This window comes from Poecilia latipinna, unplaced genomic scaffold, assembly GCF_001443285.1.
Source record: "Poecilia latipinna isolate Pla-1442-1.1 unplaced genomic scaffold, P_latipinna-1.0 Scaffold710, whole genome shotgun sequence".
Classification (NCBI taxonomy): Eukaryota; Metazoa; Chordata; class Actinopteri; order Cyprinodontiformes; family Poeciliidae; genus Poecilia; species Poecilia latipinna.
Genome location: NW_015113326.1, coordinates 28,393 through 45,956, shown reverse-complemented (window position 1 = coordinate 45,956; position 17,564 = coordinate 28,393). Strand labels below are relative to the sequence as shown.

The 17,564-nt window shown below is 34.9% G+C and overlaps 1 protein-coding gene across 2 annotated transcripts in view; it reads left to right on the top strand.

Moving 5' to 3' along the window:
- magi2a (membrane associated guanylate kinase, WW and PDZ domain containing 2a) overlaps positions 1-16,856 on the top strand; it is a 116,099-nt gene extending 99,243 nt beyond the window's left edge. The window contains exon 3 of one of the 2 annotated variants that reach the window (XM_015045155.1): positions 15,676-16,856. In XM_015045155.1, coding sequence (XP_014900641.1) covers positions 15,676-15,695 — 20 coding nt within the window. In that variant the 3' untranslated portion in view covers positions 15,696-16,856. Of the gene's footprint in view, positions 1-3,809; positions 4,353-15,675 lie in introns of those variants that run through there. The other variant, XM_015045154.1, reaches the window with a different exon arrangement.
- Positions 16,857-17,564: the final 708 nt, after the last annotated feature.

Here is a 17,564-nt window from a genome sequence, read left to right as displayed (position 1 = left end):
TGGGGGGGGGGGGGAGGTTAGCCTCTAATGAATTTAAGATGTCGGACATTTTTCAAGGTGGTCGTCATGGAAAATTTATTTTTGCACTTAAATCTTTTAGTAGATGAACATGTTTGGCTTCAAATCACATTTTGAACCTTAGAAATTATATATAATTTCTTTATTTCTTTTTTTCTGGGTTTTCAGGGTTGTAATGGAGAATATATGCTTGCACTAAAAGTAGCAGTATTTATTGCTAGTGGTGGGCAAAGCTAACTAAACCATGAGGTTCACTAACCACTATTTGACTAAACTAGAATTTTAGTTATGCTAATGCTAATCAGTTAAACATAAATTAATTTGTGCAAGCTAATGCTAAACTGCTAAAAATATTTTTTTAAATTAGCAGAAGTTGATTCTAAACTCCTAAAGATAAGAATGTTAGCTCTGCTAATGCTAAACAGGTTAATACATAAAACATTACCAGAAGCTAACGCTAATCGCAAAAAGATTTTTGGAAAATAATGCTAAACCACTAAACTCATAAAAAAATAGAAGCTAAAGCTAATCACATAGAAAGATTTTTGGAAGCTAATGCTAAACCATTACATTTATGAAAAAAATAGCAGAAGCTGAAGCTAACTACATAAAAAGATTTTTGGAAGCTAATGCTAAACCACTAAATTTATTTTAAAAATTAGCAGAAGCTAGAGCTAACTGCATAAAAAATATTTTGGAAGCTAATGCTAAACCACTAAATGCAATCAAAAAATTTGCAGAAGCTACAACTAACTGCATAAAAATATTTTGGAAGCTAATGCTAAACCACTAAATTCATTAAAAAATTAGCAGAAGCTAACGCTAACCATTAAGCCAAAGGTCTTTCTTTCAGTGTCGCACATCTTCATCTCCTTCCTCTTGATGACCGATATGAGTCCTTAGTTTTTAATTTTGTTGCATATCTTTACTTTAAAGTTGTATAAATAGGATGAACAAAGTCGAAAACAGATGATGCGACTTTAAGTTCATCCAAATCATGAAAATGGGTAACATTTTATGGCAATTACTGGCTTAAAAAGCACAAAACTGGCAGCCATCTTGAGAAATGACTGAAATTCAAGTTGACAATGTGAAATGTAAAAAACATATGGTGAAAAGGGTGAACATGCAATCTTTTTACTGTAATTTACTGTACTAAAACGTCTGCAGATGTTAAATAGCATGCTTTCATCCAAGGAATGTGCAGTTATTATGTTTGTCTATTAAAGACAATAGACTGTTTGCTTTTTGTGGAAATAAATTCAAATACCACCAGAAATGTAATTTAAAATTATGGATGTAAACCTTTATTGGATTAGTAGGAAGCAGTGATGGTTGCAGGAGGAAGGATCTCTAATAAAGCTCTTTAGTGCAGTTAGGATGCAGATGATGTTGCATCTATGCTGTAGGGCCATACTTATTAAAGATATAGCACAGCTGTTTTTATGTTAATTTCACTAAAAACAGTATAGCAGCTGGACATTTGACCAAATTAATCACTAAAGCGTGTAAAAATAAACAGTGAAAATGTATTAGATTAATGATAAATGCGTGTTACTGCAGCTGTTGTTCAAAATTAATTGATGGATTAAAAGTTGCTGCTTTCACTAGAAAATACCAACCTTACAATGAGTCACTCTTCTGACTAACTAAAATGCTTCCTCCTGTGGTGTATTGTTTTTTTAGCCTGCCATTATGTTCCTTTCAAGTCTAATGTCAAACCATTTCAGTTTCACCTCTTGTCCTCTCCCATTTCTCTCCAGACTTTCATGTTTGACACAATAGAAAACCGAGATCACTGGCTCCTAAATAACAGTGACAAAGAAACTCACCCCTTTTTCCTTCCTTCATGCAATTATAAGAGTCAACTTTTGGTTTATCAACTTGTCTTTCTTTTAAATTATTTGTCTGATAAAGTAGGCACAAGGTCCACGTTTTTCATCCAGCGTACTTTGATATGCTTTATTTAAAGCTTTCATAATGTTCCGTACGCAGCCCTATGTTCATCAGACCGTTGCGAAAGAGTTATGAAAACACGGCTCATTTGATCAACACCGTTGCGAGAACGTGAAGTGAAACACACAAGTAAACACACTCGGCTCGAGTTGCTTTTAAGGTTTGTTCGAGCGCAGCGACTCTGTCTGCAGAAAAGTAATTGCGATATTAGTTTAACAAGCGCTTTGGCTTTCATCCATTTTAACTCGGTGTGAAGGATATGCACATGGAGTCCAGAAGGAGACGACGACTTTTCACTAAAACCTCATTTAAAGACGGACTTTCCCTTCCATTCTCTGCTTTGATAGGATATATGTTGTTTGTGAATTACAGATTATTTAAAAATGTGGGTAAATAATTACATTTTTAATGCAAAGTTGCATTTAAAGTTGCTTTAAAAGTCCATTGAAAATGACATTATTTACCAAATGACACCAGTTATAAACATTAATGAAGACTCCTACATGGGTATCGGTGTCAATTAAATCTTTTTATTTTTTAATTAAATGCAACCACAATCAGACTTGTAAATGTTTTTCAAGCCAAAGTGACCCGCATGCATTGTTTGTCTGTTTTTTCATTGTTTACCAAAGTAATCATGGCCGCCGCCGTCTAACGATCAATTTTAATGTCTGTACACCGATGGGAGTTGACAGGATTGTTAAAAAATCGTTTAGTATTTTCTTAGGCTATTTAAAACATGGACAATATGCAAAAAACATTAATAAAAGTTGATTTGCACCAGATTTAGCTTTAAATAGTTTCCAACGACCTGGTCAGTGACATAAAAGTCTGATTAAATGCGACATTTAATCCATTCAAACTGAAAACGCTTTGGAAACAATCATGTCTCATTTGGTCCCACACATGGAAGAGGCTCAGATTGGATTGTTTTTAGGGGAGAAAGATTGGAATCGGATCGTTCAGCTTGTTATAAACCCAGGCCAGAGAGAACAGATTTGGGTTGCATTTCTTAGTTTTCTATGTTTTTGCAACCACAGATTTTGAAATACAGTATTTTCTGCACTGGATTATAAGGTGCACTGTTAATGAACGGTTTATTTTTTATCTTTTTCTGGATTATAAGGCGCAGTAAGCAAAACTAAACGGTGAGATAAATCAGTCAGTCAAAGCACATTACGTATTCCTCCGCGACTCTACGGTAGCCATAATGTAGCTAAAACATTTTGACAAGAACTTTGTACCACCCAAACTCGCTTCGAGAACCAGAATTAATCCATATTAATCCACTAGAGGGCGCTGTTTACTCCAGAACAATATATAAGGCGCACTTGATAAAATTTAAGATTTTTAAGTGCGCTTATAGTCTGGAAAATACGGTAATCATAATCTTTTGAGTTTATTTTATCCTTAACCTGTAGAAATGGTTTTACTTACTTTCCTCCAGGAAAACTGTGATTACTTTTTTTTAGTTGCCACTCGTCGTGTTATGGCACCATAATGAAAACAACTGAGAATAAGAAAACGGCAGAGTAATTTTCTACTCTTCTACATGTCCAATAAAACAACCCATTGACATAATTTCTATTATGCTACACAACTCATTTCACTTCAAGTACCAAACCTAATCCAGGCATTTTACTAACTCATTGCTTCCTCCTTCTTATCGAGCCTCATTTATTTGCAAAATATAATTTTTTTTTTATTCTTTCTGCTTCTTATTTCTGTTGATTACATTGTGAATGCTGCCTGATGCTATATCCCCCAACAAACTCTGCATTTTACTCACCCAGATCCCTTATAACTCTGTTTATAATGTGTTTTTTCTCTCGTAGATTTGTCTTGGGAAATCAGAACTGCTTCAGTTTCCTGACTGTGTCACAAAGCATTAAAGCCGGAGCATGACGGTTTTGAATTCATTTGCCCTACTTACTACCACATAGCGTGCAATGTGACTGTTGCGCATAGGCAACCTGGAAGCACACACACTCACTCCGCTTCTGGGTTTGGACCTCAACCGACAACTTCTGAGCTGGAATATTTACAGAAAAACAACAAAAATATTTCTGCCTCTTCATGTTAAATCTACAACCGTCACGATTAATTGATTATGTGATAGATTAATTAACTGGTGTGTAGTTTATTTTTATCTTGTAAAAGAACACAAAGTATTACAGTTTGTAATCATTACATTTTGTATTTTTTCTCATAAGTTGCGCATTTGCTCTAGTATCAAATTCAAATTTTATGTTTGAGTACACTCCAGTAATTGATTAATCGTGATTAATCGATTATAAGCCCTACTTATAGCAGTACTTATTACAATTTACCCACTTTTTCTTCACTGTTTACTAAAGTATTAGCATAAAGCACTGTGAAAGCCCATCCAGCAGGTTGTATTTGTTCCTGGATGCAGGATGTGATGATATTCTACCATATTACACATCCAAATTATGTTTTGCAATTAATCAAATTTGATTTTTTTTTTTACTCTGTTTTTCAAATTTTATTAATTATCCAGCTTTAGCTGTAATGTAGAGGACCTGTAGGATTATGTTTATTAATCATCTTCAGTGATTAGGCTCAGTATTGACCTTAATCCTCATAATAGACTTCCATCGATCACCAATATCAGTTGTGATATTTGTGATGTAATCGAAGGCTTTGAAATAAAACATTTTCCAGATTCAGCCTCTGTAATAGGTGTTACTTTGACTCTACAACAGTTGTTGTTTTATCCTGGAGGTATCCACTATAGAGAGATTTCATCTCTTTGTGTGAAAGTCTCCATAACCAGATATCAGTCCTGTCTGGGCTTGGTCCTGGAAATGTCATATTTCACCTCCAGTGGCCTTTCTTTTTCTTTTTTGACTTTTTTTTCTGAGCAACAACTCCAACACGAGCGGTGATGAGACTGTCGCAGCGACACAGTCAGGCTATATCACGCTGAGGCTGAGCGGGTGAATCAGTGGCCCAGGAGGTGAATAATTCAGGTGATGAGATGTAGACCTTCAGCTCTGAGACCAGGCCAAGGCTAACATTCATTTAGACCTGTCAGGCTCTATTCAGCCGTGCACTTCTCTTACAAGCAGCTCCCTGCCTCTCTTTGCCGCCTTTCATTGCCGTAGAGCTTATTAAATTGTTATATTTTTGCTTTCTCACCTTCTGATCCCCCACCTTTCCTCCCATACTCCCCTGAAGGGCTGTATTGTACAAAGAGCCAATCTTTCCCTCGAGTTTTGCTCTGTGAGTTGGACTTGGACTGAAAAGTGATGAAGGATCAAAATGCATAAGAGAATTTCAGTCTCCAGCTAAGCTTGTACTTTGTTTTACCCTCAGGTCGAATATCTCACTGTGTTCACTTTACTTTCTATAAAACATCACACCATTCATTGCTGCTGGTTTTCACTAAGACAGACAGTTAAACCCACATTTAACTCTAGGATTTCTTTATGGCTAAATGATTAATCATGATTAATCGATTATTTAAATCAACTAAATTTTGATTAATCGTTAACTAGACTATACATAAACTATAATCACATATTTGCTGAGACAAGTCAAAAATGTACAAAAGTTTTTACATTTTTAAGAGAAAAATTAAAAAAAATAACTTATTTGTTGGTAAATTTGTTAACGTAATTTAGGACTGAAACGATTAATTGGAAAAAATCACTATTGATCGTTCACTGAAATATTTGTCAACTAATTTAGTAAGCGATTAATGGAGTACACAGATTCTAAAACACAGCATTTGCTGAAAGAACAACACACTTGGAGCAATAATTAAGTCAAAACTGTATAAAAATATACATTTCGCAATAACTTCTTTGTCTGTAAATCTGCCCTGCCCAAAACTGTAAAATTCTATAAAAACTTAAGCACATTTTGCTTTCCCAATTAATCGGTTAATCAATCTAACAAAATATTTATTTTCTGATTTTTAAAAAGAAGTTGAATAATTTATTAATAACTTAATGTATTGTAAAACTTAAATGATTAATTATGATTAATCGATTATTGCATTAATTGTCAACTAATTTAGTACACAGACTCTGAAACATACCATTTGCTGAAAAAACAACACATTCAGAGCAGTAAGTAAGTCAAAACTGTACAAAAAAATACATTTTGTATTTAAAACAAGAAAATGTCTGTAAATCTGTTCTAACCAGAACTCCTCAACTGGTATAAGCTTATATTTAAGCTTTTACAACTTAAAAATTACTTCTACAATCAAGTTATGTCATTGTTTCCGATATCCATTCTGTCACACTTGGTTCAAATTCTGTACAAACCTAAATATCATATTAAGCACCTTTTGCTATCCAATTAATTGGTTAATGCAAAAATTAATCAATTTACAAATGATTAAGCATTCTCTAAAGTAATTTTTTGTTTGCTGCAGTTTAGGCAGAAAAATATTCATTTTCTGATTTTAAAAAGTAATTAGATTACTAATTTATTTGCATTTTAATGTATTTTAAAGGTGAAAAGGTTAAATTAATCACGATTAATCACAATAATCGTGATTAATCGTGCTCGTTTCTCTTTTTAAGGAGGAGAAACAAGCTAGTAGTAGATTAAGGTAATGGCAGCAGTGGCTCCGGCCATTTCTGAGTTAAACCAAGTAGCAATAAGCTAGCAGTTTAAGTTTTTAATGATTTGAACTGACGTTTAATTGTTTTATGGCATAAGAAACGGTAATTAAATCATTCCTCTTTTTTGTTTTCTTTTAATTGATAAGAAGTTGTTTGCATCTCTTGCTTTAATTGTCAATAAAAACATATGAACCATCTTATTTTTCAGCTTTATAGCATCGAGTGCAGAACATTTGTGCTGTAGAGTTGAAGTTTTCCATGTTTCATGTCTTAGAATCACGAACCATAAAAAACAAATGCAGCAGTCCACAGCGGATGTTATTAAAGCATTCTGTCAGCAGCAGAGCGATGGACTGGACCCAGCAGTATTTTTTATTTTTTAGATGGAAAGAGACAGTTCTTATGATTTGATTGACGTGGCGTGCAAAGGAGAAGTTATTGTCAAAAGTTTCTCAGCGTTGTCAGATGTATGGGTGAGTTTCCAGAGAGCAGGGCAGAAGATATGAGTGTGTATAGGAGAAACCTATAAAACTGGCCAATAATTCAACTTACCAAACTTTTTTTCAGCGCTGAACCTTTATTTCAGTTTTACAGTCAACTTTTTAATCATTATTTGTTGTTTGTTTAGGCTTAAAAAAAACGCTTAGAAACGCAACCGTTTTAAACCTCCAGTTCTTTGTCTGGTTGTTTCATTTGAATCAATCAACTTTAGATTGGCTGATTAATCAATGACTAGTTTCGCTACTTTCTTTTGATACAGCTAAATACTTTCTTAGTTTTGGATTTACAATGAATGACATTTGATTCCTACAAAAAAATTTAATAAAGCTATTTAAAAAGTTACTAGTGGCGTTCCATATGAATCATAACAAAGTTCCTGATCAATTGGAAGTGAGCCCAAGTTTCTACTTTTTGCATTTTTAGTGCGACATATTTTGGTGTTTTTAGAAGTTCTTAATTAATTTAAAAATCCTTTTAACACTAAAACAAGATTTTTAGCTTTTAGTACATAATACGCATGAGGGGAAACAATTTTTTTACATTTTATCAAAGTAATTTTTTGCTTTCCTTTTTTTTGCCATTATTACTTTAATTTTAATTATGTTTTATTTAATGCACTAAACAGATTGTGTGATTTTTGTATATACCTGTATTTTTGTATGCTTTTTTTGTTTGGTGGCTGTCTAACGGAAAGCTTAAAAAAAACTGTTGTGAAGTTATAATTGTTTGGCCCAATCAAATTTCTTAAAAAGGGGGAAAAGCAGAAAATATGAAATCGTTGAGGTTTTTGAAAACGTATATTGTGATAATTTTTTGGAGGGGTTTTTGCAATATCGTCCGTTATATGTGATTTTTCCACATGTGACTAAAGTTTTGGTCTCCTCTCCACTAAATCATCTCGGTTCTGAAAGTCAGACATCCTTCCTCTTTCCTGTTTTGATTACACCAAAACATATTTGCTGCTGCTGCATCTCGGAGAATCTTGAATTTACATTTCCCCCTGCCTGCCTCTTCATCCTCCTCGTCCTCCCGTGCGTGGCGATGTCTCCTGCAGGGATTGTGGGGAGCTCAGATTGATCTGCGGCTCACGCTGTGTGGTCAGCCCCACAGGAAATGTTTGTGTAATGGCTTCTATATGAGCGCTGTCAAAGCAGATGAGGATCCGGCGCTCCCGGCAGCCGGTGTGAACAGCGTGCCGACAAGCCCCAGCAGGGAACGCTAAGCCCCCGTTTAACCCCTGCCGCTTTTTTCCTCTTGCGTCGGCCGTTCTCATTAATACAGAATGACTGTGTGTTTTTGCTGTGATGACTCAGGGTTTAAGTGACATTATGTTGCCCTTTAAAGATAAATACCAGTGTTATTTAGAATGCACTTCTGGACTGATTTGTAAATGTATTCATTGCGCTTGACCTTTTTCGCATTTTCAGCAAACTTAAAAGGATTTATGTTTTTTTTTTTTCTTTGCCTAAACACAAAAGCATTGTGCAAGCGAAACAAAAATGAAAAATAATCACCCGGCCATTTTCCTGGTGATAACTTTATGTTTTTTGGTGTCTGGAAAAGGAGCCGTTCCAAAAACCTTCCAATTATTAAGTTAGAATCAGCAGGCGCTGCCCTGTTACCTAGCAACCACAGTGGAACCCAGCCCTGCTACCTAGCAACCACAGCGGAACCCAGCCCGGTTACCTAGCAACCAAAGTGTGTGCCTTGTTTTGAAACCATTTTCAAGGAATATAATGGTAATGGCATAATAATAATAATAATAATAATAATAATAATAATGCAAGAACACAATCTCAAAGATTAATACACTTTACATTTTAATGAACATTTAACACTGGAACTGGAAGATATTTTAAATATCCAAAATAAATAAACACAACAAGAGAAACAACAAATAAAATTAATTATGCTGTATCTGTAAACAACACTGTTCTTCAGAAAAACAGCTATTTGAGACCAAAGCACCAGACTGAAGACTTCTGTCATCCAATTTTTATTAGAGAGAAGAGAAAAGCAGTAAATCATCCAAATGGAAATTATTGAGCTTGTTTTAATTTATTGTGCCATTAATTGCAGGCCTGCTCAAGTATGTATGTGCTGTACAATGGCTGCTGGAAAAGACAAATGTTTTGTTGTTCACTTACCATTCAGAAACCACTTGCTGCATTCTTGTTGGTTGTGCATGAGGCTCCACTTTTGTACAGCTGTGTAACTGTGCATCTGTTTGCGGTTGTTTTCACATGCGAGTGTAAACATTGAGTTTAAAAGAGACCCAAAAAGACTTGGAGCTTCTACAAACTGATGCAAATGCAAGCTGAACTTTTCTTATTTCTGTTTGAAAACGAAACATCGTTCCTCCACTTCGGTTATTTATTGTGATCTACTACATAAACTCACAATAAGATGCCTTGAGGTTTGTGGTTATAACCTGACAAACTGTAGCTGCTTTGCTTAAAATGTATGCAAAGCAAAAGTATCTCTGAAGAACTCCTTACGTAATCATTTTCTTCTCCTCTCCACCAACATTTTCTCTTTAACTCAATTTCTTCTTCAGATTCCCAAATCCTTGAAGCTTCGCTCCTCACCGGCTTTGAATCATTTTCACAGTGAAATCAAGACATAAGAACACTTATAGGAACCAGTGTTTTCCCCTGTCGGCTTCTTATCTGTAGTCCTTCTCATCTGCGATGCGTCCATATCTCTGAGATTTCTCTTGTTAAAAATTCATCCCTTGATATTTCGACTCCTTCATCTTGGTATCCTCCGTCTGTTTCCTGTCTATTCGGGGATGATGGTGCAGTCAAAGCCTCGCTTGCTCTTCATGGTCTGTTGCTCCACACTCGCTTGTTGACACAGCGATGCTGGTTTAGTGTGTGTGGGTTTGCATGCATGCTTAAAAGGGAATTAGTTTTCATTTGCATCCTCAAAAGGACCGTTACCCAGACTCCTGAGATGCTTTCCTTCCTGAACTGACTGTAATGTAGGCGTAAAGAACAGCTAGCAGTCAACTTGAGCCTTTTCCTGCTTGACGAAATGAAGCAACATATGGTAAGGGACAAGCCGCTGAGGTTAAATAAGGCTGAGCAGCATTTCTTTGTTCCAGCATAATTCATGACTCGCAAAATCTAGGACATAATCTTCGACTCAGAAGCCAAGACAATACAAACGTCTTTCAATGTCCAATGTCTTTTTTGTTTCTCTTTAATGTTTTGGTAGGCAGTTGCTTTCACATAAAGGGGATGTATTATGCAAAATTCACATTTTACACATATTTGTACCTTCATTTGGGTTTCTACTGCTTCTAAAAACAACCCAAGCACTTAAAAAAGTACATAGAGCCATTTTTTGGCATTAAACTGGTGTTTTTGGTGTCTGGAAAACTAGCCCTTCCAAAAATGTTTGCCTCAGCTGACAGGCACTTCACCGTAACCTAGCAACCTCAACCTTTCCCAGGCCTGTTACCTAGCAACCCAAGCAGCTTAAGCGCTTAAATCCAACTGAATTTTGGCAGTAATTTGATGTTTTTTTTACGTCTTGAAACTGAGCCATTTAAAGGACCTCCAGATTATAACGTCACAAATCAGTAGGCACTGGTCCCGTTACCTCGCAACCCCAGCAAGGCTCCACCCGTAAGCTAGCAACCTGAGCTGTCTTTCCAGCATCTTTGGTCTGCTGGTTTTATCGCCGTATCAGCTGCTGGAAAAGACAAGCGATTGGTTGCTGCATTCTTGTTGGTTATACAGGAGGCTCCACTTGTGCTTTTCAGACATGTCTGATTGTATAGTTTCTGGCAGCCATTGGAACGTGCGAGTGTAAATGTTGAGTTAGGGGGTGTGGCCAACAGCAGCTAATCTGGATTTAAAGTGGCATAGGCCCTAAAAACAGCTCTTTCTGAAAGGTAGAACTGACCATGATTGATGATTTTGCGCAAAAAAAAGTTCTGAACGTTTTACATCGCCCATAAACCTCTCCTAATCTGGTCAAGGAAGAATTATGCATCACCTTTAAAGGCCACATTTTAGTTTAATAACTTTGACTATTTATTGCAAGTGCTTTCAAGCAAAGAGTGATTAAAATACTGTTTTTATTACTCAGAATGAATTATATTTCTTTCTGTCAGGCCCAAAGGAATGTGCAAACAGGATGTCTTTTTCTTTTAATAAGCCAAATGTGTGAAGGAGTTATGTTTAAGATTCACAGCGGTTTACTTCGCCTTATCCAAAGTTTCATGAATTTATGTCAGAAATAGTGAAAATGTTGGTCTACTTTAAGTAAACAAAGCAAAGAAATGTCCTTGGAAGAAAAAATCCTTGATTATCTGGAATGAAAATTACTTAAGAGCTAATTTAATTTATGAACAGCAGAAGCCAGATCATTTAAACTTGAGGCTAATTGAAAGAGAGGCTTAAATTTGTTTGAGAGCATAAAAAATTAGGCTTGAACAGCTGAACAAAGGTCAAGTGATGAATCTAGATCCATCATGACACATCAGAGCTGAAGTGATGCTGATCTCATGTCTTGTAACTACCGTGGGAGCCTGTGGGGGGCGCTGTGATGATCTGCAGCCACTTCTGCTCACCAGTTAATGGTCCGTTTTAAAGCTAGACTATTATAAAAAAGTATGGGATTCTCATATGATGATAATTGCTCATAAACTTGGGTATAAAAACTAGTCTAATGATGTTTAATGATTAATCGGATTAATCGCGATTAATCGATTAATGAAATAATCGTCACCTGAATTAGATTAATCCTTAATCGGAGTAGACGGACAGTAAACTATGCCATTTGATGAAAAGCAATCCTCAAAGCAGCAATTAAGCCAAAACTCTACAAAAAATATAGACATTTTACATTTTAGATTAAAAAACCTTCATATTTGAATATGTTCTACCCAGAACTCAAAGTGTCGTTGTTTTACCTTCACCTGGTTCTAAATCTGTCAAATTGTCCTGTTAAGCATCTTTTGTTGTCTAGTTATTAATTGGTTATTTGAAAAAAATAGTAAAAAGATCAGCCTTACATTTTATTGATAAGCAGAAACGGCATATCTAAGTATTTACTTCTCTGTTTTATTGCATTTCAGGCTTTAAAATATTCGTTATTTAGAAAAATAACCTTTTTAATTTAGAATAAAATAGTGTTTAAAATGGGAAATATGCCATTTTTAAAAAATCTGATTAATCGATTATTTGATAGAAATTTAATTTATGATATGCATGAACGTTTGGCAAAATATGTAGTATTGCGTACTATCAGAGACTCTTAATGCATGGCTATATATAATGGATAGTGGTTGAAGTGACCTAGTTTCTTTGGTTTTTAATGAAGGAAAAAAAACTGTAAAATCTAAATGTTTGTTTGGAAACTGGTGTAATTTGGAATATAATGTGCAGGAAGTTGAGCATATTCCCCCTGTTTTTATTTCTGTAATCAGTTATCTCTGCATAATGCTGAAAATTAAGAATATTTTGAAAGTGTTGCTCATTGAAATGTCTTCCCACTGCATATCCGAATGGAAATCAAACAAACGTACATTTGGATGAGTTTTCTTCGATTTCTTGTTCTCTTCTGAAATGAAACACGGAGAATATAATGTTGCACAGCAGAGAAGCTGAGAAGTGTCAGAATTTCCTCTCCTATTTGAAGCATAAAACCTCCTGCAGAGCTCCTCCACGTTGGGCTTCCTTTGCCTTAAAAACGAGGGGTATGCATCATGTGCTGTGAACTGAACCGACTATATTTCCTGCTGTTTCTCAGAGCCGTTCTATTTCAATGTATTGCACATCAGAGTAAAAGGACAAAAAAAATCTCGTTTCTTATTATTCATTCGCTTCAACTGTTTCTAAAGTTTAAAAACTCTTTTAATCATTGTGTTTTGATGCTGAAGTTCAGCCAGACTGTGTAAAATAGCCACTCAAATGACACATAATGGCCAGATCTCACATTTAAGACCTGCTGAGGTAATAGCCAGAGAATTACAACTTAGAGGGCTTTAATGAGGTTAAACACCACGCCTTAAAAATAACCCTGCATGTCACTGTGTCCTGTTCTTCACTGGTGGAGGCTAATTGGCTGATAAGGGTCAATTTTACTCCAGAATGAATTTCTCACCTGAACGTTGCTGGTGTTTCTCTTTGTTCGCTCCGTCTGGAAGGCTTGACCCATTCGGGTAATGGTGCTCCAAAACGGCTCAAAGTTTAGCATCATTTGGTCATAAATAACCAAAGAAACCATAATTATAGATGTGCAACTCCATAAAACTTAAATTAGGAGGCGAGTCACAAAAACAAATGAAGCCAAAGGATGCAGATTTTTAGTTTAAACTGTTTGCTCCTCTTTTGGCTGTGAAATTTATTTATAATTCCTACAAGAATCTTAAATCTGATTTGAGGTTTTTCTCTTTACTTCTCTACATATTTATCAACTTAGATAAAGAACCAGCTGCTGCATTGCTTTGTGACATCCTTTCCTGAGTTGTATAACTCTCCTTTAAGAAAGAAAACCAAGTATTTTTTGCTTGCAAATATTTTAGTACAATTGAAATAAGACAAAACTAACTTGCAAGTAATTTTTCAGCAAGAAATATGAGCTTGTTTTAAGTCAATAATTCATTAATATTGATTTTTTTAAAAGTTATAGTTCCACTGGAAGATTATTTTACTTATAACATGGCAAAAATGTCTTGTTATATTTAACTTATCTTGTTGAAAATTTAATTGAGTTAGTTTTGTCTTATTTCAAGTGTACTGAGGTATTTGTACTAGAAACTAGAGGAAAAATACTTTAAGATTTTGTGTTTTTGCAAGATTTTAAATGTTTCCCAACCAGTTACGTAGTAAAACTGAGTCAAAATTGTGAGATTAAAGCCAAATCTTTTTTTCTGGTGGCTCTAATCCTCTTTCGTATGTTTGTTAATTAGAAAAAAAACATGAAAAATATTCTAACAATTTTATTGGGTGCAACAGACCTTGATTTGATTTCACGAGTCACATAAAATCAATGCAGCTAAAACATTCTTTTAATTTATAATTTATTTTTTAAACTTTACTCAGTTGTTTTAATAAGAATCCATGACTTTTTGGTTTTTGTAGGTACAAATGTTTATTTTCTGTTAAGAGGGAGCCATTTCTCTCCACTGTCACCACATACTTGCTCAGTATGAACCACTTTCCTTTAGCTGAATTTATGCATGTTTTTTTTAGAAACCCCCACATTCATAATCTAATGTTTCTGCATCTGAACCGCTTTTAATGAAATGCAGCTTTAAATAATTTCCGAAGAGAAACCAAATATGTTTCTTGGTAATTTAGTTGGTTCTCTACAAAGCGTCTTTCTGGTCCGTAGCTTAATTTTATCCGATGTTTGAATGCAGATAGTATTCAAAGAGAGTCAGATAATGAACAATGGAGCCGTCAGCCATCAAAAGTTAAACCAGCCTTTCTCCTTTAGTCTTGTTTCTCATTTATGTCAGAACCGAAGGTTGGTCCGCTGCCAGGACAGAACAAAGTACACATTTTCCTTCATCGTGTCCATCTTGTCTAATTGTGTTCAGAAATTAATTCTCAATCCAGAGTTCAGAACATCCATATTTTGTAATGTTACAGCTAGAATTCAAACGATTAATCAGATTAATTCTGATTAATCGTTTATTGAAATAATCAAGTCAAGTAATTTAGAAATTGATTAATCCTTACCTGGAGCACACAGACTCAAAAAAGGGCAATTGCTGAAAAAACAATACATTCACACCAGTAATCAAGCTACAAAAGTGCAAATATATACACATTTTGCATTAAAGATAATAAAAAAGTGTTTTCCTATAAATATATTATACCCAGAACTCCTCAAGTTTCTTATAATCAAAAATATTAAGTACAACACAAAGTTTTCATCCTTTTACAAACTAAAAAGCCGACATGTTGCATCCAAATCAGCTTTTTTCCAATTTATTAAACTTGACTAAAAATAGCCAGAGTTTTGAAAGGAAGTGACCCAAACGCTGCTCTTGTTCTGAGAATAAATTTATTCACTCGAGCCCCAAAAAATAGAAAACAAGCTGCCATACAATCAATAACACTCCTACAAAAACTAAAATTGTGTAATTTATTTGCTTGGTTTTAGTTTTATGTTGGGTTTTTTGGCCCGTGAGTATTTTTGACCCACCTGACAAAACGTTTGGACACCTCTGCACTAAAAGGATGTTGTCCTTTTGTGCTTTTTAAAAAAAAATAAACTTAATTTTTTTTATTCACATCTTTTAATGCATTTCAAAAACTGTGTAAAAAAGGAGTAAATGGAAAAATTTGCAGAATTTACCAATTTTTGTCTAATTAATCACCAGAATAGTCGATTAATCGCCAGAAAAATTGATTAATTGATAACAAAAATCATTAGTTATAGCCCTATTTACAGCAGCAAAGTTTGGTGGAAGAAAGAGCTCTAATCAAATGAGAAAAAATATAACCACATAACTTACGCCGCTGTTCAGACGCTCACTATGAAATCTGTTTTGCAAGAAAGAATTTGAAAAACTTTCCAGATGTGAAAAGTATGCGCAGCTATCCACTGAAAGATTTTCATCCTCCTTTGACAGCATTGTTTCTGAAATCCTGACCACAACCCTGAGCTGAGGATGAAAGCATCGAGACCTTCAATCGTTGGCTCGTCTGAGTTTTCTCATGTCTCAGCCGCTTGTGAAATGTCATCATATTTCAGCTCCTTTAATGAAACGAGAACAGAGCGGACAGCTGGCTGGAAACGAAGGACTGTGTGGCTGTAAAGGAGATGAATTGGGAATGTTTGAAGGCCTATTTAAATCTGAGAGTTTCTTGTCTGGCAGCAGCTGATGGTTATTGTCATAATCGATCAGGCCGTTATCGCTCTTGGTCAAAAGTTTTAGCAGTGACGCTAATCTGCTTTGGGTTCTTGTTTTAGAAAAACTATTTGAAATATTTTTTTTCTGTTTAAATATTTTTAACGGATTGAATTTATCAACATTTGGTCATCTTCTTTCAGCTTTTTTAACTTATAATCAGCCTTCTGATCAGATTCTTCTTTCAGATTTATTTTCTATATTGTCAAAACAGATCAGTGCTCTATAAAACACACATGTATTTTTCTGTTTACCTCGAATGATGCAATGATGAAACATGGTGGTGGCAGCATGATGCAGTGGGAATTGTTTTTTCAGCATTGATATAGAAGCTGGACAGAGTTGAGACGGTGGTCGGCGCTAAATACATGGAAGAAAACCTTTTTACAACCTCCTTTTTAGGTGTCAGAATGGCCTAGTCAAAGTTCAGCCTCAAATTTAATTGCTAGTCTGAGGCAAACTTGTTTGCTGCAGCTACAAATCACCATGTAATCTCACTGACCTTGAGCTATTTTAAAAAATTAGTGAAAAATTAAGTCTCTGGAAGTGCAAAACTGAAACAAACTAAATTAAAAATGTCCAAATTTAACTGGAGAACAAATGGAGAGCAAACGCCTGGCACACTTAAAAAAAAACATCAAATTTAGTTGTTGTAATAAGACAAAATGTGATAAAAATCAGAAGAATCGGAATAGCTTCATTGCATAAATGAGAATGTTTGCATAAATGAGAATGTTTTTCTTTCCAAGCCCTCATAAATACTGTTGCCAGGCACTGAATGCAAATCATGACTTAGCAAAATTATGTAAAAACACTCCAACTGCTGCAGTGCTGCCGATCCTGCCAAGTTTCTTCAACCCAAAAATGGTTTTACTGCCAAAATGTTTTGTAGTTTCTTTAGTTTTATGGCTGAAATCATTCCTGGCACTTTCCTTCTTTTTTTTTTTCCAACAAGTATTTTGTCCAGAAAGTTATTAAAATATTTTTACGCAGCCAGTCGGGTGATGTGTGGGGAAAGAATGACACAAATTTCTAAAAATCTACTACTACTATCTACTACTAATAATTTGTTTTTCTTTTTCTTTTCTTTGGTTTTCTTTTACTGTAAAATTCCTAATGTTTTTGTTACACATCCAGTTGTTTTCCCAACTGAGTTTCTCATAAACTCTTGGATAAAACAAAGAAAATTCACATTTTTATTCTTTTAAAAACACACTAAGAACTTAAAAAAGTACACTGGCAATTTATTGCCATTTTTGGCAATACATTTATAGTTTTTGGTGTCTGGAAAACAAGCCCTTTCAAAATCTTCTGGAATGTTCACCGTTACCTAGCAACCCAACCATGAAATGTCATGGAATTTCACTTGTTTTATTTTTTACAACCCAAACCTTTTGGCCAGAACTCCCTAGAAAGAGATTTTTAATCTCTAATGGAAGTGGTAAATAACGGTAAAATAAATAAATGTATTAATTAAAAAAAAAATTGGGTTCTAGCATGTTTGGTCAGCTGGGTTTACCCCTGTATGCATTGTACTATGGCTGCTGGAAAAGACAGGTGTTTTGTTGTTGACTTACCATCCAGAAACCACTTGCTGCGTTCTTGTTGGT